Source organism: Accipiter gentilis, chromosome 4 (genome assembly GCF_929443795.1).
Source record: "Accipiter gentilis chromosome 4, bAccGen1.1, whole genome shotgun sequence".
Classification (NCBI taxonomy): Eukaryota; Metazoa; Chordata; class Aves; order Accipitriformes; family Accipitridae; genus Astur; species Astur gentilis.
The window spans coordinates 41309608-41336539 of NC_064883.1; the positions used below are offsets into that span (position 1 = coordinate 41309608).

General features: G+C 44.2%; 1 protein-coding gene across 1 annotated transcript in view; it reads left to right on the plus strand.

The window, feature by feature from the left end:
- ACVR2B (activin A receptor type 2B) overlaps positions 1 to 22904 on the plus strand; it is a 97576-nt gene extending 74672 nt beyond the window's left edge. Inside the window, exons 2-11 of the mRNA XM_049798399.1 lie at positions 3710 to 3917; positions 7652 to 7761; positions 9128 to 9279; positions 10405 to 10548; positions 11645 to 11788; positions 12684 to 12832; positions 16498 to 16612; positions 18180 to 18318; positions 20913 to 21043; positions 22213 to 22904. Of these exons, the coding sequence (XP_049654356.1) occupies positions 3710 to 3917; positions 7652 to 7761; positions 9128 to 9279; positions 10405 to 10548; positions 11645 to 11788; positions 12684 to 12832; positions 16498 to 16612; positions 18180 to 18318; positions 20913 to 21043; positions 22213 to 22407 (1487 nt within the window). The 3' untranslated portion in view covers positions 22408 to 22904. The remainder of the gene's footprint in view (positions 1 to 3709; positions 3918 to 7651; positions 7762 to 9127; positions 9280 to 10404; positions 10549 to 11644; positions 11789 to 12683; positions 12833 to 16497; positions 16613 to 18179; positions 18319 to 20912; positions 21044 to 22212) is intronic.
- The last annotated feature ends 4028 nt before the right edge of the window (positions 22905 to 26932 follow it).

Below are 26932 nucleotides of genomic sequence, written 5' to 3' on the forward strand. Positions count from 1 at the left end.
TGTCCAGCTCAACGTTTCTTACAGAACTCTGGTGGCCTTGGGGGAATGGGCACTTCTGTACCCATTGCCCAAGGGGGAAAGAAGAGGCAGGAAGAACTACATGGCTTCTTGGAGATGCAGGAACTCAGATTTCCTCCTCTTAGTCACCACCACCCCGCTGTTCTCCCTCAGAGAGACAAAACCCTGTTTCAGTTCCCCCTTCCTCCATTCAGTTGAGGGTTTTAATGCAGAGAGTGCAGAGAAAGCAGTTAGCTACAAACTTTGGGCTCTGCGTGATCCATTACAGAGCAAGGTGTGAGTGTTTCTTGATGAGCTGAAGCAGCAGGTAGATTAACACCCAGTCCTGGAGCTGTGCCCCTTCCTGCTGAGACCATCTTGGGCACAAACAGAAGGGTTTCTTGCAGTCCTGAGCACCCAGTGGGATGGGGATCCTTACCAAACAGCTTTTTAAAAAAGATCTGAAAGCAAGTAGCAAACACACAGGGTGTTAAAGTGTCTCCTTCATGCAAGCATCCTTTGGAGCTGTTTTAAGGAAAACATGCATGTATTTAGTCATCCAAAACTTTATACATGCTTTTATTCAATTCATCTAAACTTTGACAGCAGGGGAAAAACTGCGAAAGGCCTTTCTCCTGGCGCGGTTGCTGTTTGCCGAGTTGGGTTTGTGTGTTTGCAAGCAGATCTTAGTCTTCAGCTGAAACTTGTTCCAGAAAAGACGACTGTCTTGGGGGAAGGGAGCCTGCGCTCAGCACAGGATTTAGCAGATTCGGTTTGCTGGTCCCAGAGCCAATACAGCTCCTGCCTCACATCTTTTTAACATTCCCTTTTCAAAGCACAGTGGAAGCATCAAATCTCACCGCAGCTTTGTGCGTTGCATCGGCCCTTGTTGCAGGTGGAGAAAACAGAGGCTGCACAATATTGCTCGAGGTTACAGTCGGAGGTGGCTGAGCCAGGATTAGATTTTGGGGCTGTTTCCCAGGCAAATGGTTCATTAAAACTTCCTGCTTTCTGGGAGATGGAGTTGGGGAGGGGGAGGAAATTTCCATCAAGGGATTTTGTTTGGGATGATGGAAATGATATTACAAAATGTATTTCAAGGACTGGACCAGAAGGTGATAGTGAGTATTAGGTATCAGCTGGAAGCCATGTGTAATATTATAATGAAGCTCAGTTATTTACTTATTCTTTTATAAATAAAAAGATATCGCCCTTCCTGCACACAAGACAATGCTCCTTCGCTTTCCTGCTGATTTAACCAGTATTTAGCAAAAAAAAAAAGATGCTTAATCTGCCCTAACAAAGCGTGGTGTAAGTATCAAGAGAACAAATATCAAGGCTTTAACTAGGAGTGTCAATATTGACACTCTTCTGTGTTGAGGGATATTGGTAGGTTGTTTTTATTATAGTAAGCAACTTGTCAGAGGAAAACTCAGATGGGGCTTTGCAAGTGCCGATAAAACCTGCAGGTGCTATTGAAATTGAGCTCTTGTTCGTGTGTGCTTTGAATATAATTTCCAGTTTCAGAAGTCAGCTTTATGACTTTCTCATACCCCTCCTCCCTTGCAGTCTCTCCCATGACGCAGATCAAACATTCTTCCCACAAAAAAGTTACTGAAGGATTGAACACCTCTTCAGCTTGCAAAGACATCTTCCTAGGCTGATGACTTTTCTCCGTACCATGAAAATTACCCATCGCTGAGTCCAGGTGTCAGTATCAGGAGCAGGCTGGACACATCACCGCTAGCTTGTACAGAAACCATGGTTTCTCCTGCAACTTTCTTGCAGTTCTGCTCCGTACAAGGTCATCTGCACTCCTTGCTTGACACCTGTTGGCAGGAGAAGGTTGATTCCCTACAGCAGATGGGACTACGTTGAATAGCTTGAATGCAATCTCTAGCTCAAGTGCCATCTCTAAAGGGCTCTCCATGCACTGCAAAATTGGAGGTGAAGCCTGCCACCGGGTAGCAGCTTGGAGACTTGGCAACTTGAGGAGTTGCAGACTGTGGAAAGGCAGGTCAGGCTCCCCCTGGCATCACGTAGGACAAATCGTTTAAACTTGGTGTGTTGAATCTTCAGTTGGAAATAACACTCCCTTCTCTGGCTGGGTGTTGTGAGGGTACTTACATCAGTAGTGGATGGGTGTTCAGGTATGGAAATGATGAACGTATAGAAGGTATCCGAGACCTGGAGCCGGTGCCTGTGCCCAGGCTGGGTGTTTTCTCTGCTGGCTGTAAGCCACTCGCTGCTTGGTGTCTTATGAGGACTGAATTGTATCACCTTGTAGACACTTTTTAGAACTGGCTGGTTTGCCGTGTTGAGTGGGAATCACAGGTTGGGTTGCATTTAGATCGTCCAGACATGCCCTTGACTGCCTTAATCTCGATGTTAAAGGTTGCACGGCCTTTGGAGAAGATAGAGTCACGAAAGCACTGCAAAATTTTCCAGCCGGAAACTTAGTTCTGCACTTTGTAAAGGTCTGACTATTCTGGGAGCGCAGCACTTTCATTTCACCATCCTGCGGGACCCATTTGTGTTTTCTACCCAGTTGTCAACACATTTTATTGGGATACCTATGTTTTCCATGATTGCAATCCATCAAAATAATGGCTAGGTCTGACCTTGCCTTAGGTTGGGTAATCCCAAAGAGAGATGGCTGCACGGCATCTCAGGATTTACTAAATCACGAGCTTCATGGTGCCTTTTCTGGTTGTCTGCTTACATGTCATGTTTGTTTCATTCTTCTCATTTTAAACTAATCCTCAAAATGCCACAAAGCAGAATAGTTCTAAATGAAGAGGATTTATGAGGCTTAGGACAAAACAGGTCACCTGCAGATACCAGTGTTCCCTTACTTGACTCCATTTTTAATGGACGTGTCTATAATCAAGTTTCAGTTCTGTGCCATGGTGGCTATGGGGGAATCGTTTTACTTGAGGCAGTAGGAACTCCTCGGTCCTTAGGTACAGGGCTCTAAGAGGGGAAGGACTACAGAGACTCCTTTGTTTGGTCCATTTGGGGTGGCCAGAGTTGTTTGGGAACAGAGTTGCTTTTTGCTGAAGGTCTTGCGTGGAGAGGCAGCATGAGCTGTGTCAACTGCCGCTAAAAACATGGCACTGTATCATATGGAGACTTATCCAAATAAGCCTGAACTGGGTTCTAAGTGAGGAATAGGCACTGGTCTGGCCCTTCTCTGCAGGATGAATATTATCTAGTCTCGGTTACATCCTACCCGCATAAGAAACCATTTATTTTTAGGTTGCGTTTCCCAAAATAGCAGTGGAGAGGGAGAATAAATCCAGTGTGTGACATCCCAGCAAGCGGCAGGTAGCACCCTGGCAGGCTGCATTTCCTAAACAGGGTTTCTGTGGTTAGAAAATACTGGGTATGGGTTGCCTTGTACATCCCTCTGTTCGGGTCCTGTGGGTGAAGCACTGGCCAGATGAAACCTGAGGGGGGTCTCAGCTGGGGTCTTGACTTCACTATGAACTCGTGTTGTGAACCTAGGCAAACCTGACCTCCCCGTTCCCCACCTCACACCAGCAAGGGAGAATAACCCTCTGTACCATGCTGAAGCTCACGTCGATGAGCTGTTTAGCTCCTGGGGAGGCAAATGTGCCCATCACCTAAAGCGTAGCCACGTGGAGATGTGTCTCCCGGGATCTGTTCCTGATTTTGCTTGAACGTACTTGGGGTTTGAATTTTGCTTCAGGACCGGGCCATGGGGAGGCTGAGACAAGGGAATGCATTTACTACAACGCCAACTGGGAATTGGAGAAGACCAACCAGAGCGGCGTGGAGCGCTGCGAGGGAGAGAAGGACAAGCGGCTCCACTGCTACGCCTCCTGGAGAAACAACTCGGGCTCCATCGAGCTGGTGAAGAAAGGCTGCTGGTTAGACGACTTTAACTGTTATGACAGGTAATAGCCTAACTGTTTTTTCTGAATATAGGTTTAATTGCTTCTCTAAGTGCAAAGGCTCGTGATTTTTGCATCGAGGAAAAGAAAGTAAGTCCAAGTCAATTGGCCTGTTCATCCCCTGTAATTACTTCTGTTGCTAATGCAGCGCTCAGAATTGTCACTTATCTGCCTTGACTTTCTAAATAGAAGCTGCAAAAGGCACTTTTAGGGTTTTTTGTTGTGAGGTTTGGGTTTTTTTTTCCTTAGCAAAGCTTTGATAATTTTGGCATGCATTGAAAAACGTGTTCTGTATCATCAAATAAAGAGCAATATGTTTTTCCAAGAGCAATTGGCGATACAAAGGAAAACTTGGAATCATTTGGAGATCTCTAGAAAAGCACAAGTATCTGGGGATGGTTAGAGGTAGAGATATTCTGGCATTTGTGATGTTGCAAAAAGTTTCACTGTTCTTCGGCTGAGTTGAGAGACAGGCCAAGAGAAAGAGTGGGGCAGCAAAAGCAATACGTGTGTTTGTGTGTCAATGCCTGTAGCGAGCTGAAAAGGAGGGAGGGTTTGTAGTACGAAGGCTCCAGCCTCATTAAATAGCTGGGAAGATAAACTAGTCTTTTCTCATTTCCCTTGATGCAGTTCTGCAGAGGGGAAAGAACTACAGCTTAAGAAAATAGCCCTATGAACTTTTCACAGTTTAAAAGGACAATGTTCTGTAGCTCTAGACTCAAGTTTCTGTTAAAAAAATCCCAACGACCAACCAACCAACCCAAACCCAACCTTTTTCGAGAAGGATTAACAGAACATAAAATTCAAGGATTTGCCTTTATATAACAGCAGTGTAGGTTGATCTCACGTTTGCGCAGTTCTCAGCTGCGCATCTTTGTAGCTTCTCATTCCAAAAGTTTTAGGACATCAGGTCCTAAGCTGTGGGGCATAAGCTGGGACTAGATTTGTCCCACGGCTGGAGAGTTTTCTCCCTTCGGTGCTGTACACTATCAATGCTTTTGTGCCCATTATCTTGTCCTGACGGTGAGTTGTTCCTCATCTTCCTTCTATTATTAGCGCTGGGGTTACTTTCCCACCACACCTATTCCCTTGCCAGTTGCGCAGTCAAGCTCTATATATAGTTAAATTTTTATTCTTTCCTGATAAATCAATCCTCCTTGGCCCATTAGTCATCTTAATGCCGATCCTTCTGAGAATAGAAGGTCGCTCTAGTTTCCTACTTCCAAGCAGAAGTGTTTACTGTAAACAGATTTCTCCTTTCAGTGCCTGCTCTCATATACAGTGACACTTGTATTGTCACTGAGTGTCTCTGTGCAGGGATGTAGTGGTTCTTAAACTTTGTCATAATATGTTGCTCTGTTACAGCGGTAAAAAGTTTCCAGGGCTCCTCACAAGCCTTTTTGCAGCCCTGGGGTTGAGCATCCATTATCCTGCAGCCTGATTCTTCAAAGCCGCAGTTCCAGGGCAAAGCTAAAAGATCTTCTGAGAATTAACAAACAGTACAAGTGTTGAAAGCAACATTTGAAATAAAGGTTAGCTTTAATTAAATAAAGGCTGTTTAAATGCAGTCTTTTTTTTTTTTTTTCTTTCCTTCCCTTGAATGCCATCAGCCGTCTTTCATGCAGGTAGTGTTGCATCTCAAGGTGGCAAAAATGGCTAAAAAGGTGATTTTTTTGATCTACGGTGCTGTGCTGACACCCTTTTTGTCTCTGTCTTCATTACCTTTGGATGCCAAGCTCCTGGGTGCAGCCTCAGGAGATGCACCTGTACCTCTATCTGCAAAGGTGTTCCCTGGATGCAGGACACGGTCCTATTCTGCCAGGCTGCAGCTCCTCTCGGAGCAGAGGCAGCACGTGCTGGTACGTGCCAACCGCTGCCTCCTTGTTGCTGGAAGGTGAAAAATTCAGGAATGCAGGGGTTAGGACGTTGAGGGTGATGGCTCCGTACTCTGTTTTTTATCTTAAGGAAACAAGAACGTGGCACATGTACGTTTAAGGTTATAGGAAAAAGGTAGTGTTTAAAAATCGACTTGTGTGCTCTTCATTTATTTACACAGCCCCACCGGAGAGGTCGTGTTCACGTTCCCTTGAAGAGCACGTGAACCGCTACGAAACATGCCCTCGCTGCCATAGAAAAATGTGTCGTTCTCTTCCGCTGTCTCATTTGTAATATTTGCTAAGTATAACATGTCATATGTACCTGGATGGCTGCCCTGAGCGCACACCAACTCAAAGACAGGGATAATGAATTGCAGATGTGGAGCAGGCTGTTTTCACTCATTAGCTTGATTTCTTAACCAACAGATTTAGCAAAGGATGTGTTTTCTCTTGAAGACTCCAATACTGATGCTGTTAAATCCAAAGGGCTTGTTATCTGATTTTACGAAAAAGCATCTGGAAACATTGCTTAACTTGTTGAAACATCTTTGTTCATTTGAATAAGTCAAATAGCTGCTTTTTTTCTTTGAAGTTTAAAAAAAATAAAAGCCTGAAAAACAAACCAAGTGCTTCCCAGCTGAGACATTGCAGGAGACATTTTGGCTATAGCCACTTTTTTCCCCCAAAAGGAATAAAGCACTGAAAACTACCCTGCGTTATGATTGAAGAGAGCCCTTTCCATTATTCTTGTGGCCGTATGTCAGTGATACCACAGAAAGGGAGGCTTGGCATGGGTTCATAAATGAGTAATAATGTCAAACACATATGATTGTTTTGCTGCTTCCTCCGAGTGGTTGAAGGAAGGAAGTTATGCATATAATTTAGCTGGGCTTCAGGAAATAGTTTGATACAGTTCTCTGCGGAGAGCAGCTCTGCAACCCTAATAACTAAAAGCAGAGGGTAACGTAGCAAAAGGTGGCAGGGAAGGGAAGCAGGCATTTAAGAAAGAGAAAGAAATGACTCCTAGAGCACTGCGAAAATCACTGCATGTCTCTTTTGGCATTGATCTGTGGGAGAGGGAGGATGTGTGGAAGTGGAGTTGGTCTGATCTGTGAAAGTCCCCTAACGCCTTGTGCAGTGTGGAAGGAAACCTCAGTGCTGAGAAGGCTGTAGCGCTACCTTGATAACAGGCAAATACAAAAAACGAGAGCTGCAACCTGATTTTCTTAAAGGCTTTTGTGCAGGAATAAGTTTTTTAAAGGAGAAAGAAATGGCATTTGGAAATTAAACCTTATAAAAAAAAAACCCCAAACCAAAACTTGCAGCCTCCCTCCTGCCTGCAGCAGGACTGTTGCTGCTGGTGTCTGGTGCCCTTCTAGTGCGTAGTTAGCGATGCTCAAGGCTGTGCGAGCAGTCTTAGCTCAGCCCTCATCTTTATGCTTTATGGCACAATCTTTAATTGCATGATCAAAGACTCTTCTGCCCCGACAGCATACATACGGGCTGTGGGAAAGACATTGTTCTTGGGAATGAGGCATCTCTCCATTGTTTTTCTGCTTCTCATTCAGTTAGCGGCAGCGGCTGTTATTTATTACTCGCCATCTAATGCCTTCAGTACATATGGAAGCATTTGTTTCCTTTACGGTCTTTTCAAGGGTCTTTGCTATCCACTGGGGTATTTGAGTGCCAAGTTGTTTTCTGTAAGTGGAGACTGCCGATCTGTGCAGCGCAGCAGCAGGAGAAGGTGCGTGGAGAAGGCAATTTGGGACAGGTTTGCTCCCAAAGACAAGAGGCAGGAGTTGGCTGACTTCGTTTTTTTTCTCTTCCCTTCCTCGCCGTGTCTGTCCCTCCCTGACGCAGGCAGGAGTGCGTAGCCACAGAAGAAAACCCTCAAGTGTTTTTCTGCTGCTGCGAGGGCAACTATTGCAATGAGAAATTTACCCATTTGCCTGAGGTCACCGGCCCAGAAGGTGAGTGACTGGGTGGATGGGGAGTTGGGGTCTCTTCCTCTAGGCCCAGTTGGTGATGACTTTGAGTTGTTGGATGTTGAGCAAAAAATGCATCCGACAGGATACGAAGTACCATTTTGGTTACAAAGTCCAGACATCCTTCTGCTACGGTTCTTTAAGAATAGTTTTTTAAGGTTGTTTCACTCTGTGGGTAAAGTGTGTTGCATCAACACCTCAGATACCATCAGTAAGGATTAGGTTTTCTTTATGGTGGATGTTCACAGAGGGATATTACAAACCAAAATGCAGCACAAGGGGAAGAGGGCAAAGTGATTTATACAGCGTGGATCAAACCTCAAACTGTGAAAAGGTATTTGACGCCTTCTTCATTAATTTTCATAGGTTACAGGTCTCCAAATACCATGAACATCTGGGATTTTTGCATTTGATTGCTATATTGTTGGTCTGGGTATTGAAAGGGAATGGGTGTGTGTGTCAGCTTTCAGAGTTTGTGGATATATGTCAAGGAAGAAAAGTAATAGCAGGTCCTTCTTCAGAGGCTAATAGAAAAATGATGATTCTTTTAGCTGTATGCTTGCTAAAGTAGCATTCAATAAAAATTATTAAAGCAGATGGATCTTTTCCTTAGGAGGATTTCTTTTGCTATCAACTACCTACATTTACTGAGATGTTCCAGTAGACCATTATCAGATTTTCCTGGGCTTTCCTGTTAGGTTTTTAATTGTTTACATGGGTTTTATTATCTCCTGTTATTAATGTACCCGTAGCAACCTAGTAGAAAATATTCTTTCTCTCACAGTTTTTTGTTTAATTTGGCAAGTCTTGCTATTTTTTCCTTCCCTGCCTCCAACATAGCAACATGGCTCCATTTAGTATTCCCATTGTTTGTGTCTCAACTGCACTGATGTAATTTGGAACAAGAACTACTGTGGGAATAGTGCATTTAATTGTGGCTCCGGCAGCATTTTACTAAAAACTTGACATCTTGTCAATCACTGTAAAAGGCAAAGCAACGCTGTGAGGGATTTCATGCTCACTTAATACATTCGGAAGGGTTAAGAGGAGGAAATTTTCTGCTTTTATGTATCCCAGCAAGAAATACCCATCTTAAATAAAGGTCAGATGAAGGCTCGCCTTGCAAAGTGTGGTTTGGACCATTGTAATTTCGTTACTAATAGCCATATGGAAAAAAGTAGACCGCAGAGCCTTGTGAATACTGTTGGATGTGATGGGACATACCACTAAGCATTGTCAACTTTGGAGTAGAAGGAAGGATGGGGTTTGGTTGCATCTGGACGTGTAGCTGACAGTGCTGTAGCGTGCCTGAAGGGTCGTTTCCCTCGTTTACCCTGCTGTTTTCTCACAGTCATATATGAGCCGCCGCCGCCAACGCCCTCCCTGCTCAACATCCTGGTGTACTCGCTGCTCCCCATCGCTGTCCTCTCCATGGCCATTCTCTTGGCCTTCTGGATGTACCGTCACCGCAAGCCTCCCTACGGGCATGTCGACATTAATGAGGTGAGGGAGTCGCTCCCCTCTATTTGGACCTTACAAGAGGCACGGAGGCTGCTCAGTATATATTCCCATCCACTTTTGCTTCACTCTTTTTGGGTGGCCTAACTTCTCTTCTCTGTCTTTTTGAAGTTGGTGGTACAGTTGGCCTCTGTGGTGGTGTTCGCAGCCCCGGTGAGGCTGATGCGTTTAGACGGGGTTATCACCGTGTCCAAGATTCCTAAGGGATGGAGTTACACAGCCCTGCTTGGTGGCTACCCTTCCCCCCAAACTCTCAAACCCCTTGCCTGATTTCAGCCAACTGCAGCGGAGCAGAGATCAGAGAGATGATAAAGTTCCTACCAGCTTTATGGGGCGAGGGGAGATGCTTTCCCGGTTGAAGCTCAGTTTTTATGAGCCATTAGAGAATGCATGCAGGAGGTCATCCTCATGGCCCAAAGCCATCAGGAACTGGTCCTTCCTGGCTCTGCTTGCCCTGCGCCTTCTGGTTCCTTCTGAAGAGTGAGCGGCTACCTCTCCCTCCCTCCTCTGCCCACTACAGCCCATACTGTGAACTTTTCCCGTCTGAAAGCAGCACAGAGCTCCAACCCCGCAGGTCCTGCAGGGTTGTGTTGTTCTCCTGGACAAATGCAGAGTTTAAACAGATACGATCTTTATGATGCTGACAGACCTGTTTATTGCCCATTGCTAGGGTTATGTGAAACACACCTAATGAAGTGCAAAGCAGTGGGAGGTTGCAGGTGTAGCTGGCTGTTGGGTCACAAAGATCAAAAAGTTCCTACTTTTGGCAGGAGGTAGCCTTGAGGTCATCGATGTTTTACAGCCCAAAATAGCTCTTGCTTTGAAAACATAGGAGAATTCAGGTTTTGCCAGAGGATGGCAGGCAGCAGTTTGACACACAAAGTGACACTTGGAGCTGTAGATGGTTATATATGTTCTATACAAATACCCTACAAAGCAATATAGGGAATTTGGGGCTGCTCTTGCTGCAAACAGTACATCTAAATAATTTGTATTAAATAAGATGTCACTTCTTTACGCCGCTTTCCCCGTATGCAATCTCTCCATTTTTCCCCTCCCTTTGTTTTACAGTCCAGCTTCAGCTGGTGACAATGTTTTTCTCTCGTGCAGGACCCCGGCCCACCACCCCCTTCTCCCCTGGTTGGCCTAAAGCCTCTGCAGCTCTTGGAGATCAAGGCGAGGGGACGCTTTGGCTGCGTGTGGAAGGCTCAGCTGATGAATGACTACGTAGCAGTGAAAATCTTTCCTATTCAGGTGAGAAGGGCATTGCAGTAGGTTCTCACTCACTGGGCTTCTTCACCGGGGCTGAGATGCTCTAAGTGCCGATGGAGGTGCTTTTAAGACCATAACAAAGATGCTTTTGGACTCTTCTGCTGGGGGAAAAAGTTCAAGGACCTTCCTATGCTTTTCTCTATGTTATCTCATTACCAAATGCTTCCTGTAGTAGCAGTTGTTGCAAGAAGGGCAATAACAAGCACATTTTGAGATCTACAGGGTATTTTAACTTTGCTGCAAATGTCCATGTTGTTAAAGTCCAGCAAGGCAGTGTGCAGCTGCGATGCCCAAAGTGCACACAAAGGATCAAAGCCCCGGCTTTGTGTGTCCTGCCTGGGTAGACTGTAAATCCGGACCCGAACCTAGCAAACAGTTTACAGCTTACAAAGGCACAGCCCCAGCGCTGTGAAAGCTAATTGCACTGCAGCATTTCTGTCAGCTCACGTCTTACGCTCTAGGAAACCTTTGAACACTCCTGACTTGACTCTCTAGGAGTTGCAGATGGAAAGAGTAAAGCAATCAAAAGTCAAATGAAAGAAGAAGGACTGAAGCATCTTTGTGTTCCTCCGCTGTCTCCTTCTTCGTTAATTTTTTGCCCTGTATTTGTTGTCATAGCGTTGCTAAAGGAGATTTGCACATCTTCTGTCCAAGCCAGCTGTGACTTACTAGTAAATATTCAATAGAGCCTAGATTAGATTTTGTAATCATAACAATTACAGCTACAATGAAGATCTGGGTGCTGTATGCACAGGCTTTATTCTTGCAAGCAACCTTAGGAAATCTCGATAAATCTTATTTCTCAGAGAGGTTGAGTTTGGATGCCTCCCCCCTTCCCCCACATGTGCTTTAGGAATAGCTGAGGATAATTTTGGAGAAGGGAGACTGAGAACAGCAACTTCCAGTCTTTCTCCAGTATCTAACCTTTAGGAAAACAGCCACATTTTGAAGGGATACATCACATCTGAATGCTGGAGGATGATATTAAGAGGACCTTGAGCAGCTCTGACTGAGCTGAAGGAGTTGTTTGCTTTAAAGGGAAGCGTGATCTTTGATGGTGCATTTCTCCCTGCTTTAGGATAAGCAGTCTTGGCAGAGTGAGAGGGAGATTTTCAATACTCCTGGCATGAAGCATGAAAACCTTTTGCAATTTATCGCAGCAGAGAAAAGAGGGACTAACCTAGAGACAGAGCTCTGGCTGATCACAGCTTTCCACGACAAGGTAACGTATCATTGCATGTACATTTTGGGGAGGCACAGAGGCAGCTGGTTGTGAACCAGCAGGATTTGGTGTCTAATATTCTCCCAGAAGCTGCCCTGTAATCTAGCCAGTTTGTCCCTGGTGAGCCATGGCTCGGTAGTGGAGAAGTGTTCCTGCTCCCCTCCTTCAAAGACTCTTCCTTTAGCTTTTAAGGCTTTCCTGCACAAACATAGGATTAATAATGGTGGGACTCGAGGAGAGAGAGAGGCACAAAAGGCCACAGCTCACGTCTGTGGCGGTCACCATCTCTTAACGTGCGTAGATGAACACGTGGGACCCGAATGTCACAGACCGTTGCCGTCCCAACTCACCTCTTGCAGATGGGCTCCGTGTTTGCTTTTGAAGCTTGGGGCATATCTCCCATTTCATGGATTGCTTTAGTTATCAAACATGACTAACACTTAAAATAAAACAAACACGCACAAATCCAGGGTTGACCCAGCAGCGTTATCCCTCTGTTTAATCCAAGGTCTACTGAGTCAATCATTGCCACAACCAGCTGATACAATGCATCATCTTCTTGCATGGAAGGCTTTCCCCTTTCTGAGGTTGGATGAATTGCTCTGTTCTGAGATGATTTTGTACCTTCCTTACCTCCCTCCCATTCCCTGGCAGATTAGTGGACTCTTTCTGGACATCCAGATACTTTCTGTGCTGTCAAGGGCTGAGGTCTTACGAACACTTCTGGTTTTTACTTCTACTTCTTTTTTACTGTTGCTAGTGATTTCTTCCCCCCGTTAAATCAAGGTTCAGATTTCTCAAACACTCATTAAAACCATTTTCTAAACTGATGAGTTGGCAGAAGTGTCATGTAGCAGGGTCTGCGATTAAGAACATATGATGTCTTGTTTCACAGGGCTCTCTGACGGATTACCTGAAGGGCAATATTATCAGCTGGAATGAGCTCTGCCATGTTGCAGAAACAATGGCCCGTGGCTTGTCCTACCTTCATGAAGATGTCCCTTGGTGCAAAGGTGAAGGACACAAACCTGCTATAGCACACAGGTACGGCCTCTTTTGTTGACACCATTCAAGTGCTGTGTTCAAATGTTTGCAACCTCTTTGAAATGATGCTGTTGAATGGAGATTGTGCTTTTAGGAAGTAAATGCCTTTTAACCCAACAAACCTTATGCTAAGACAAGATTGGTTTTCAACCACAGATGAAATGGTGAAGGGCAAGTAAGCGTCTCGTCCGTGAAACAGTCAGTATGATCGGTAGTGCTTTATAGCAAAAGTCTGAAGGGTAGGTGCTTCACTCTTCCAACAGCTCTTCTCTTGACATGTAGTGGAAAGGGAAATCTGGTTGCTGCAGAACCGCTTTTTTAAAGGACTGTGCTTGATAAATCACATGTATTTCTATGGCCGTACCAAGATTTGGACTCTATTTTTCCCTAAGTGTTTTAGACTGATACCTCCACTGTGTGTCTTCCCACAGAGCTTTTGATCATTAGGTAAGAAATGGAGAAACTGTAGAAATGCAGAAAATGGCTGCTATATATTTTTCACTGTAGTTTTCTAGTGCCCAAGACATGCCAGGGTGCTTATGAGAGACACCAGAGCAGGCACCATGGTGCTTCTGAGACCTCTTGTCACACGCTTCAACCCACCTGCGTGGCAGTGCCGTGGGGACAGCGGGAACCCAGAAAGCACTGGGTGAAACTGTACTTGTTTTAGCCCTTCTCCGAAGTCCCACGTTGCTTGCCCTGGACTTAAGCATCTCTACCGAGTGGTTTGCTAGTGGCACGGCAGGAGGGGGGAGTTTTCCAGAAGGGATTTACGCAGGCTACACGCTGTAATCCGTGGCCATACTCCCCCGCCACCCACCGCATTTCATCTAGGAGGGACTTAAACCCCACATCCAGCTGCAGCAATTTGTACCCGATCTGGCGGGGCCGTCTTCACGTATGGCAAGATAATCCCTGGTTTTGCAAGGGTGTCCCTGCCCCCAAAACAACCGCCCTCCCCGAACCTGAAGGTTTCTGAGAGCTGGGGGCTGTTGAAAGAGCCTGCAGCTGCCTTTGTGCTGTTCCTGGAGCTGACCCCTGTGTCCCTGACATTTGTCCCTGTGGAATAAAGGCAGTGGTTTATACATGAAAATTCCTGAGGGTGGGGAACAGAGAAAGGCTAGAGAAAGGCTTTAAAGCAACAGATCGTGCTCATTAGTGTCCCCATCCATTTAGCAAATGATAAAAGATGGAGAATGCACCATTTGTGTGAACTTAGCACATACCTACGGAAGAGGGATTTCAGGACACAGGGGATTTCCCTTGGATTACCCCACTCCTTTTATTTTTATTGTAAAAGAAAACACCAAATACATTTTAAATCGAGGAGTGGGGAGGGAGAAGGTATTTTTTTAATGGCTTCTCACAATGCATGTGAAGATGCTGGGGTTCCCAGGTGGGACTCCCCAAGTCATTGCTGGGCAGGGGTTCAGCGAACTCCTTACTGGCCCCCGGCAATACGAGGAGGATTAAGGTTATGGGATTGCTTGTTGGTGCGAAAGTGCCCCCACGTGGAAGCTGAAAATAAAATCTCTGGTGTCTGAATCGAGTTAATGCACCCGTTGTTCATAGTCTGCTCGCTTTCTTATTCTCTAGTTTGAAGCATTACATGGAAAAAGATATTTTCTTCTTTTCAGGATGCTTTTTTTATTGGTGACCATTTTAGGATGGTCTAATGCATACGGTGTTAGTGGGAATTCTACTTGGCATGGCTTGGATCAGGTCTTTCTCCCTGTCCTGCATATGTTTGCATTTCAGCTTACACTTGCCAGTTCAGGGTGGTTTGCGGAAGGAAGGATAGCATGGAAAAATGGGGAAATGTATGGAAATAGGAGGAAAAAAAGAAGCGCAAAGGGAAATCCCTGCATCGCGTATCAAGACGTAGTAGTTAACTGTTGCATGCCCAAAGGGCACTGTGGGTGAACAGCAGCGGCAAATGCCTATGCAATGATACTGTTTTACATCTTGCTTCACTTTGGAAACGTATCATTCAGGCAGACCGTCTAATTTAAATTTCTGTGTGGTCCTTATTGAGCCACCATTTTGCAAAAATCTCGTGCATAATCTGTACCATCCTGGAAGGCATAATCCCCTAATGCTGACCAAGCAAAGGAGTTTATCTGTGTCATTAGGTGATGGCTGTTTTCTAAGCCTGTGGGGAAACTGCTATAGCACGGAAGCAGTCAGTCTCTAAGATGACAGGTGTTAGGTAAATGCTGTTTTTCTCTGTAACGGAGGAGTACAAATGTTTTGCAGGCTCTGCAAAACTGTACTGTGTCCCTAGAAACCCCATGTGTCCCCTTGAGGTGATGGAGGCTGGTTTCTGCTGGGGTTCCCCGGCTGTATGATGCTCTCCAACTTCATACCCACTCTCCCCGTCTTAATCCTCGAGCCAGAAATGCCCATCATGCTGTGTTTAGCTTAGAAAGGAAAATTCCTTTCTTCTGATTTTTTAAGCTCAGAATCAGGGACTGGGTGCTACAGGATGATTTTTGCTCGTGGTGCTTTGAGCTGGTGCTTTGGCATCCGAGGCCGCAGCGAGCAGCCTTTCTCTATGGTCCAGCAGTTTCTCTCTTCCCAAAGAATTTTGACAGGTCTCTCTAGTGCGGAACAATTGTATCTGCCCTCATTAATTATTTTGTGCAGGCCTGCAATGTCCTGCAATCAGCAGGGTCACCGAGTGAATTGATGATAGGGAAATTATAATGCTGAGCATACCGGACAATTGCCATCTGCTGTCTAAGGTCTGTAATTTAATTAGATTGCCAAACATTCCTTTTCAGATGAAAATGCGGGAAGCCCAGGGAACAGGGCTTGACTGGCTAGGCATCTTGGTGTGACCCTCCTCCACCTCCCCTACCCCCCTGCCTTCCAGCCCCTGCAGATTTACCTGAGCTGCCCTGAAATGATCCCGCTGCAGCACAGGACTGACACAAACGTCCCCTTAAAGCCACCTTCAAGCACAGACCCACCATCTCTACTGCAAATGCTTACACCTGCCCGTCAGCTGCCCGGTCCGATCCTGACAGCTTGTCTGAGTGTGGGCTGACCCCCTTCCCTGCTTGCTTTCCAACCCTCTGAATTCTCTGGGGAAGATCGATCCGGCAATTAAAACATAAGTGCAATAGATGACTATGGCAAAAGTCTGTTGAAGCGTGTAGTCAGGGTGAAGAGAGTCCCACGAGCATCTGCTGATTTCCAGGAACATCTAATTTTGTAGATAAGCGCAAACATCCTTAGTAGGATAAGGAGTAAATGCATCCCCTTAACTGTCTTGCTTTTGTTGTTGGGAGCGAGAAACGCCCAGAGTTGGGGATCCACAGCTGGTGCTCAGAGCAAGAAACGGTGCTTTACACTGTCTGCTCTAATTAAAACACCCCCTTCATATCACTACTTGCTTTTATTTTGAGGTTAATTCACCATAGAGTTTGGCTGACTCTGTGCTGGGCAGCACAGGGCTGCTTGATTGTGGTTTAGGGACACGGGCAGCGAGGAGCAGCCGAATTTGCCAGTGCTGGCCGTGCCAGGCAGCCGGGGGAGGAAGGAAGGAGCTGATTTACTAGAGGCTGCTAAGCCTATAGACTTACAACGTGGAGCGTTGCAATGTGATTCAGACACGTGCCGTAATAAACCCTTCCCAAACTTGCTTCTTGGCTTGTCCATAGGGACTTCAAGAGTAAAAATGTCTTGCTGAAGAATGACTTGACGGCAGTGCTAGCCGATTTTGGACTAGCTGTACGGTTTGAACCTGGGAAACCTCCAGGGGACACTCATGGACAGGTAATCATTATCTTTAACAATAATATTTGAAAAAGTTGAGCTTGCCATAGTTCCTCAGGAGTGGGGAGTAGTTTGTATAGACACATTTTATTCTCTTCAAGATATGTATTTTTCCATAAAAACTTGTGCTCAGGCATAAATTCCAGGAGCTGCTTTGATCTGGGTGAGCGGGGAGAGTGCTCAGACCCTCCCGACCGCTGTGCAGGTGGAGTCCCCGCGGCCCCAGGGGCATGTGGCTTCTTCCTTCAAACACACGACTTGCTGACTCTTTATTGTCTCGGTATTAAATATTAATACTCCTAAAATTATTCATTTATTTTTAAGAATTCAGCCAGGCTGGCTGCTTGGGTGACCTTTAGCAATGGCAGATCTTGCGAGGTGGCTCTGCGCTGCGTAAACAATTTGCCGTGTTTTTATGGATTCTTAATTTTCTGCCTTTGCGCTGTGGGGAGCGGCCCCTTGTTCTGGTCTCGTACCTGGGGCACAGCAAGGCCAGCATCCCCTCCTTGTGCCTCGGGGGTTTTTTTGAATGCCCATCTCCAACGCAGGCTCCCTTTTTACCTTTATCTCAGAAGGAGCGAACGCTTTTGTGGGTTAGCTGCCAGCAGCTTTCCTCATTTTTGCCTTCTTTTTTGGGGCTTTTCCAGTATTTTCCATACCTTTTCACATCCTGGCTCCCCCCTGTCCCCACTGCCTCAGGTAACAGCAAGAACAGATGAGAATTTCCTAAAGGAAAAGGCATTTCAATTCCCATGTTACAAAGGTGGGGTTTTTTTCCTTGCTCTGCTCTCCACTCCTCTATATTATGGGCTATAATTCTGCCTTGTATATAACCACAACCACATGAGGAACTCGGTGTGTCTCTGCCTGGACTAAAAACAACAAGATCGGCACTATAATGAGGACTGAATCCCCTCAAAGCAAGAGGGGATCTCTTCCGAACAGATCACAGCAAGCCAGGGCAGGATAGACTTTGCAGGGTTCATGCTTTCCTACTCCTGTGGATGCAGGAGGCATTTTTTAAATCCAAGGCTGTCAAACCAACACCATTTCCTACCTTTCAGGATGTATCAATTTTACTCTTTTTTTTTTTATATATATATATTTATTTATATTTTTTTTAGTGAAAGGGGATTGAACTTTCAATGACTATGATAAGCAAGTCTGACTTGACCTCAGGGTGTTCTGTGTGTCTCCAAAGACAGCATTTTCTCATGCAGCGTGTGCTGCTGGAGCAAGATGCGGTGGGACGCAGGGAAGGCAGGTTTTCATCCGTATTCACCATGCCGCGCTGCATTTAAATTAGACCTGTAGCGTACGCTGAATGAATATCACACACGTAGCTATGCACTTTGGCTTTTTCCTTCAAGTAGCTTATCTAGACTCAAGTGATCTTAATGAGAATCGGTGTCAGAAAAAAACAGCTCCCTTTTGCTTGTTTTTCAGGTGAGGTGCAACTTTAGCAGAAGTAGCCTTAAGGCTAATGAAACCAGCTGTCACTCATCTCCAACCAGTGGAGGCTGATGGGCCCAACTGGAATGTAACTTGAGTTGTTTTTTTCCTGTAGGTGGGAACAAGGAGGTATATGGCTCCCGAAGTGTTAGAGGGAGCAATCAACTTCCAGCGAGACGCCTTCCTGAGAATAGACATGTATGCAATGGGACTGGTATTGTGGGAGCTAGTCTCCAGATGTAGAGCAGTTGATGGTAAGAATAAAGATTGTCTCATCCCTGGGGAGGGCTCTGTTTCAGCGTGGTTTAGTGTCCAGAGAATGGGCCTGGCTTTCTTTCAAACAAAACAGAACAAAAAAATCAATAGTGTGTTTTTATTAAGCAGCTAACCTGTTTTTCACTTGCTTGTTTTTTAACATAAGCTGTCGTTCTCTGTAGATAATAACCCTTGTAATGTTCAAATCTCAAAGTGCTTTTAATTACGCTGGTTACACTGCAAATGGGCTGAGAACTCAGAGGGAGAAGGAGCAGGTGATTCTTCCATCAGTGGTGGATGTCCTTTAGTTCTGAGCCTGCTCTGTGCTGCTCTCCGCAGAATCACTCTGCATTCCTGTGGGTGACCAGGGCAGGCTTTGAGCTCCAGAGAAGAGCTGTGCTCAGCTCCGGCTTGGCTGTCACACCTCACTTCTGCAGGGCAGTGTGGTAGCCTCAATGGAAAGCCCCTTGAAAGTGAAGCACCTTGGTGAAATAGCAGGAACACAGGGCTGAAAGGATCTTCTTGGGTCAGCAAGCCTATTTCCCTGCTATCATAAATTTTGAGTTTTGCTAATCAAGCTCTCTCTCAGCAGTGGGCTGAGTTTGTTGTTCCATCTACAGCTTTGGAGGATCTCACTTTCTCCTGAATGATCCAAAAGAATGAACTTTCATGGTATCTCCTTTCTCAGTTTTTTTTATCCTAAAGTGATGCTGCAATGTGGGGCATTTTTTCTGTCCAGATAGCAAATCTGCCCTTTGGTGACACCCCTCACCGTTTGCAGGATCTTGCCCCTGGTGAGGGAAGCAATCATTTCATTGTAGTAGCTCCAAGGCTGCTTGGTCCAACTGCTTTCCTCTTGTATAGATATGGGTGCCCTGGACTGGCTATCAAGTTAATAAATTAATAGTACCTCACCTGGACTTCAAACATTTTTGTTAGTATTGCAGTAGCACCAAGGAGCTTGATTATAATTAGGATGTTTGCATAAGTATGTAGTAAGAGAAGGTGTTTCCTTCAAAAAGTTCCTGCCTAACCAGATAAAATGCTGGAGGAGCAGGGAGGTAGGAGCACAGTGGGGTGAAACAGTGGTACCCAGATCACTCTGCAGGTCTTTGTTAGATGTAGGAATAACCTTTCTCTATGGAGGCCCCCCCAGATATCCACTTGGATTTTTGCCTGTCATGTTTGTGATCTCCCTCCAGCTCTTCTCAGGCAGCAGCTGGCCAAGATACTCCAGGTGTCCTACACAGCACCGTTAAATTGGAGGAAAGGCTTCCTTTGGGATGAGGGGTGTTAATGCTGAACCTCATTTGCACTTTTAGCTCAGAAGTGATGTTGTCTAAATTGCATCACCTTATTTAACAGATCTGCTCCATCTTTGTGGTCAGAATCATGTCTGCTGGCTTCAGTGACCAGTGACCCTAGTCCTGATGCGTGGAGCTGAAAGGCAGTGAATGTAACTTCAGAAACAGAGCTTTGAGTCAATTCCAGTTGTGGAATTGCAGCTCTTCATAGCCTCGATTCCTCTTGGAGGAAGAGGAAGGGAAGGTCATGAGCGTTATTTTGCCATCCGTTCTAGTGAGTGTTTCAGTTTGGTTTAGTGACTGACATTGTGTCAACAAGAATAACGATAAGCTCTTTCAGTGATTTTGGGGTTTTTTTGGTTTTGTTTTTTTTTTTTTTTAGAGTACCTAAACATCATGTTCTTGGTGTCACAGTCCATGACCAGCTAAAGTGGTCAGCTCTTTTATTTTAGTCTGGAAAGGCCCTCTTGAAATATCTCCACTCTTGAAAGAGATCACTCTTTGCTACTGAGAAACCTTAAGTGATGCTGCGGAGCACCTTGGGAAAGCCCATCGGTTAAGCCGGGCTGCCATTTGTGAGAGTGTCTACGCATTGCCAAAGGCCAAATGATGTTTCAATAAGCAAAAGTTATTGCTACGTCCAGTGTCTGCACTGAGTCTTAACAGTGGTCTCATTCCTGTGGCCCAGGGCAGTTGACAGCCATAACTGGTATAACTAAAGCATTCAGAAATCATTTTGCACTTAGGAGCTGGTACTTGGGACAAGTGCATCTGGCTCCAGCACGTCAGGGCTGACTCAAACCTATGAACAAGCCAGATCACAAAGCAAGAAATTATAAGTGTTGTATGCTTGACCTTGCTAGTCAGTGCCTAAAATGAAATTATGGTCATGCTGAAACCTTTGTCTAGGTTATTGTGTGTTGAATTGCTATGTTAAAATGTGAGGAGGATGGGCTGATTTGCTCTTTCTGTTAAAATAAATCATGGACTACTCGGCAAGCCTCCTCAAGGAGAGCGGTGGGATCGGGAGGCCCAGCTGAGGGTTCGGATTCGTAACTTCACGAGGTGGAAAATGCATGGCCAGACAAGCAGCGGGGACAGCAGAGTCCATTGTGCAGGAGGAATGTAAATCACATTTGTCTGCAGTGACGTGTGAACTTCAGGGTTTGCTGTGGTGGGTTGAGGTTGCTCTGGAGCCGCAGCTCACTCATGCATGGGGAGGATGCAGAGATTTCTCCTCTCTGCGGAGGAGATTTCTGTACTAACACGGTTCTCCATGTGCACCTTAGGTCCAGTGGATGAATACATGCTGCCTTTTGAAGAAGAAATAGGTCAGCACCCATCCCTTGAGGACCTGCAAGAAGTGGTGGTTCACAAGAAGATGCGCCCCGTGTTCAAGGATCACTGGCTGAAACACCCCGTACGTCCCTCCTGGTTAATGGTGGAAAATGTTTTCCTGTGTGATTGGGAATGAGGGATGTGGTAGTGCATCGCTCGTTAGCTTCAGAGAGAAGCTGACCAGTCCACCCCGGTGTACAGATCTGCTCCCTAGTACTAGAGACAGTCAGCGCTGGGGAATGAGGGATTGCTCAACACCTTCATGCTCCACTTTCCATTTGTCCCTTGTATTTACAGAGTAAACCGCTGATTAAAGTCAGCCAGTGCTGAACATGGAGCGTGTGGTGGTTTAGTAGGTCTCCTTTATATAGTGAAAGAATGGAAAATAAAGTCCCTTTCATTAAGAAAAAGAAAACGATCCGTACCATTGGAGACGCGTTCCTCACAAGCTAGATAGCATGCAAGACTTGAACAATTTTTTTGAGGAAAAATTAATTAGATGTGAAGGCAAGCAAACAATGAAGGAAAATGAAGCATGGGTTTCCCAGAGGTAGATAATTTCAGGCTTGTGTTTTTAATAAAAGAGGTGACTTTCTTCAGACTGGGAAACTGAGCAGACGATGAAATCTCACAGGGCATCAGTAAGAAACTAAATGCCTCTATTCTGACCAAGCTGCCACGGTTTTGGCTGGACTCGGGTGTACTAACTCATTGCCTAGAAGTCAAGGAGAGCTGCGGGTTGTAGATAAAGATGAGTGTTCCAGTTCAAATGAGGGTTCAGATAAGAGTTGCGTTCTTCCAGCAGTGTTGAGTTTAGTTATTTTGGGGATATCTACAGAAGTGATTGCAAACAAAGCAAGGGTTTTGTAGTAACTGATAGGGTGCTGCTGGGTCTCAGGGTTTTACCATGGGAATTGTAGTACTTGATGTCTTGTCTTTTTAAGCTTTAACTGCTGAATGTCAGGATGTATTTTGATATTAAAAAAAGTACTTCTGGTGCTATGAAAAAAAAGCTGGATGTGACCAAGCCCTACAGCTCTAGAAAGCAAAACCTTAAAAAAAACCCAAAACACATATTTAAAGTATTTTTTAAATCTAATCTCACGATAATTTGTGTAACATGGAGAAAATTTTCTTAGTTTTTCTTGACAGCTTTAAGCTGTGTTAAGTGGACCTCCTCGTCCACTGCAAAGACGGTCCCCGGAGCAGACGTTGTTGCTGAAGATGCTTTCTCCCCCTTGTTGTCCACAGGGCTTGGCGCAGCTCTGCGTGACCATCGAAGAGTGCTGGGACCATGATGCGGAGGCTCGGCTCTCGGCGGGCTGTGTCGAGGAGCGCATTGCGCAGATCCGCAAATCCGTAAACGGCACTACCTCGGACTGCCTCGTCTCCATCGTGACGTCCGTCACCAACGTGGACTTGCCGCCCAAAGAGTCTAGTATCTAAGTCCTGGTTCACTTTTGTCTTTCCAGACTCAGTGGATTTAAAAAAAAAAAAGTTGAAAAAAAACCCCACACAAAAAAAACAAAAACACAAAAATCCAACAAACACATGAATGCAGCTGCTATTTTATCTTGACTTTTTATTATTATTGTTATTATTATTATTATTATTTTTTTGGATTGGATCAATTTTACCAGCACATTGCTCTACTGTATTAAAAAAATGGACATTTCAGCAAGCATTCAGGTGCCGACTAATGAATGCAGAAAAGGTGCAGGTACCTCAGAACCTCAACAAACTCACTTCAGTTGTTTTTGTTTTATTCAGTTTTCTGGGTTTCTCTTTATCGGTCTGTCTTCTGAGCGGAGCATCTGTGACGTAAAGGAAAACCACCTACCATCTTAGAAAACGCAATGCTGCAAACTGTGGAGGAAACTTAAGACTGTTATATAAAGAACACACCTTCCTCAAAAGGATTTTTTTCCCCCATTTTGTTTTGGTTTTGGGTTCAGTTCCTTTTTTTTTTTTTTTTTTTTTTTGGAAGTGAGCTTCAAAAAAAAACAGCAGATGTGTCTTTTACGGATCTAACGGGTGTCATTGTAACATGGAAAAAAAGTAACTGGGCGGAGAATGTTAATTCTTGATGGTAGAATTGAAGGGGGGAGCGTAGAATAGGGGTGGGGAGAGTGACGTTGGACTTGGCAGCATTTGGGGAAACATCATTTGCTATGGAGCTACTTCTCAGGTAACCATTAGAGGAGGGGAAGGACATTTCTGGGCAGAGTATTAACAGCTGCAGTGTACGGAGAAAGCCGAGTTAAAGAGCCAATGGTTGTAAGCAAGGCACTAGTTCTTTCTTCCTCCACTGTCTTGGGCTTGGGTGGTAAAAGAACAAAGCAGAATTATAATTACCTTTTCATTTTTCGGCTCCAGATAGTAATGGGAAGGATGCTTTTAAGCAGTGTAATTGGAAGAGGTGGGAAAGTGTGTTCTCAGAAGCACTTTGGTAAGATATTGGTAGACGGGAAAATTTTTGCATCTCACTGTAAGTGCAAGTCAGTTCAGGAAATTCGGCCTTGGGGTTGATTATTTGTCAGCCCAAGCTACTGGTGCAGATGGTGAAAAGAGAAGTGTGAAAACTGGCTCTATAATTTTTTTTTTTTTTTCCTTATTAATTTGGGGCTGGGGGGAGTGGAAATACCTGAACCGGTGGCAGATGGCTCCTGTAGCATCTGAGAAGCCTAGAAACTGCCCAGCTGAGGTTGCAGAGGCAGCTGAGCAGCAGCAGTGATTATCGCAGCATCTCTCCAACCGGTTTCTTTGACACTGCTTTCTCCTTACTCTGTGACGAAACTCTTTTGTCTTAAAGTGGTGCATATTCTAAAATACCGTTACTCTTATTATGCCATAAACTCGCTCTAGTCAGTGAATGTTCCTAATGCTGCTGATTCAACATTGAAATATTTTTTTAATTTGCAAAACATGCAATGTTTAAAAAAACCTAAAAAAAAAACAACCACAAAACATACACACACACACGTTACGTGGCTTCCGAGGTTTAAACTGAAAAAAATTAAAAACTTCATGACCACAGACCACCTCAAACCAGAAATACCTCAGAATTTTCTACTTGTATGAGTTTTATTATATATTTTGTTAGTTGTGTTGTCTTGTAGTAAGTATATTTTAATGTAAGTTGGCTTTTATGACAAGGGAGTTTTAAAAAAAGAAAAAAAAGAAAAAAAGTTCCAAAATCTTTTAGGAAGTGCTACCATTTTTTTTTGTTTGTTTTATAAAGCACCATTGTAAATAACTGTATACAGTTGTAGAATAACTGCCTATATAAGGTACCTGGGCATTATTCACTCTTATTTGTGAAGGCTGTTTCCATTCTGTGTTATTTTTTTGGTCTGTTTTAGTGAAAGGACAGTACATCTTTTTTTTTCTTTTTTTTTTTATTATTATTTTTATTTTTTTTACTTTGACTGTAACATGAATTCTGTGTCTTGCTAGACTGACAAAGTTATGTCCATTGGATGGCCAGAACTTCTAAATTTTTCTTTGTGTTAAGCCAAAATGCAGTCCTAAACTAATCACCCTGTAATGAAAATGTAAAAAGTCTGTATTATATAAACGAATTGGACTTCTTGCCACTGCCAAATTATCAGCGTGCACCCTTGCACAGATATAATTTATTAAGCAAACAAAATCACTAATTGGAGAAAATATAAAGAAAATTGAAATATATTTCTTGAAAAATATAGCTTTAAAACCTAGAGGTCACAAATGAGGACATGGTCCTTTATCTTGAAGAGACATTAAGATAATTGCCTTAATTTGTCTATCTGAATAAAGTCTTAACCTATTCTTTCAAGTTACTGAATGTATATTGCATATTAGTATGTACACACATGTAACTGTATTTCCGTGTGTAGGTTTGGAAGTTTCTGTTTCTTGATGTGCTTCTGTTGAGAACACCTTGACAAAACCAGACAGAATGATACCATTTTGACCCAGCCAGTGTCCCTGGTGATGGTTGGCATCTTTGGGCCCAATGCTGCAACATACCTATGCTTAGCATTAAGCGTGTATGTAGCTCTTCTGGTGTCATGACATTAGGCACTCACTTAATGTTAAGCATGGTCATAAAGGTTTGCAGGATCAGTATTTTTCATGTTTAATACATTTCTGCACTGAGATTTATATTAAAATGTGACTGTTTTAGAAGTGAAGTGATGTAGGCGTTGGGGTGGAGCGTAGAGCAGTTAAGATTGAGTGAATACTTGTTTCAAGGTGGGCTTGCTCCCATTTCCCTGGGAATGGGAGCCAGTGCATATTGCTGCAGAAAGAAAAAAGCTGTACTGTCTTTTAACTGTTAGTATCTGTTTGCTGTTCTGGATTTTTTCCTTCAGCATTATGTATTATGGCTAAAACAGGCTTATTACAGCAGTTGCTTTTTTATCCTGATTTCTTTAAGAAGCTTTAAAGTATTTATTGAAAGTGCCATATGATTTTAATAGCCTATTAGACAGTCTCTGAAATCTTCTCTTTTGAGAAAGCATAAACAAAAATTCTCAACGTGTAGCTTATCTTACTGCGGGGAACTGCACGACTGTACAAACTTTGACCAAATGTTGATTGTAAAGTACTACATCTTCCCTGGTGTAATGGTTCCTTATAGATCATCTTGTCAACAGGATTCAGAAACTGATTTTAAAAAGAATTTCCAAATGCCTGTGTACTCAGTTACAAATTTAAATGTATGTAGGTATGTGTGTCTTGCTATCGCAGCAGAGAAGGAAATCCTGAACATTTGTTTATTTACAAATTTGTACCAGTTTAGCTAAAGCTGTTCTTTTAAACTGGTATTTATTTATTTTATTAATGAAGACAAGCTCTGATGAACTTATTGGTCTTTCAGCACTTGAGCTGTCAAGCAAGTAGTTTCCTCAATGCTAAGCTAGCATTTGAACTCTCATTGACAACATGATTTTGGTTCTGTTCAGTACTGCAGAGGCTTTTTCTAAGTCAGCAATCGGGCACGTCCATAGGTGTAGCTGTAATAAGCATTTGGGTCTCTTTTCCTCTTAACACTCCCTTGAATATGATGGGTACAACACCTCTTACGTTACTTCCCAAGCACTACATTTCACTTGCCATTCAGACTTAGAAGAAGTAGCTCTTCAAATACTTTGCTGCAGAATTTTGTTGTTGACCTTCCTGTCTTGCGTGGCAGTTCTTAGGTGAATATTAACCTTGAATGTCCTGGGTAAAAATTTTCCTTGACTTCCGGAGCCAGGATTCCCCTCTCTCCGGTGTAACTCCCTTTATGAATTTATTGCACAGGCTGGGCTGGTTTCCTAGGCGGAGGAAGTTTGAGTTCACATTTTGAAACTGGAAATGCCACAGAAACTAAAATTGCTTTTTCTGAGATGAGAGCGCTGTGACTTGGCTAATGAAATTGCATTAGTACAGCAAGGCTGGAAATTGTATGTGGCTCATGTTGACATACAGGTGCATGTTATAAGAGATGGCTATAAACCAGTCTAACCACCAGTTAAATAGCAGCAGGCTTATAGATTATGATCAAGGATTTTAGCTAGTCCTGATCACAAAGTTTTCCTTATTGAAGACAAAAGAAAACCACTTTTTATTCTGCCTCGTTCTTCAGCTGAAATTCTCTTACAGAACATACTATGCTAGATAAGATTACACCTATGGAAATACTGAGATCTTTGTGTATGTTTGTTTCGAAGAGAAGGTCCATGAGTGCCCCCCAGTAACTCCACTGCATTTTTCTTGGGTCTCCTGACTCACTGCTGTTCCCACTTGTTGTTGGTTTCAGTAGAAGCAGGAGAAGCCATGGGTGCACTCAGTGCAGCGTTGCTGGGGGGGTATTTCCAGGTTGGCTGGGTCACGCCTTGCCATTAGGAATCCTGATCCCCCTTAATATCACAGCACAGAAACTGGGGAACACACATTTTATTCCTCGTGTGCTACTTTCTAGGCAGACTGTCAGAACTTGCCC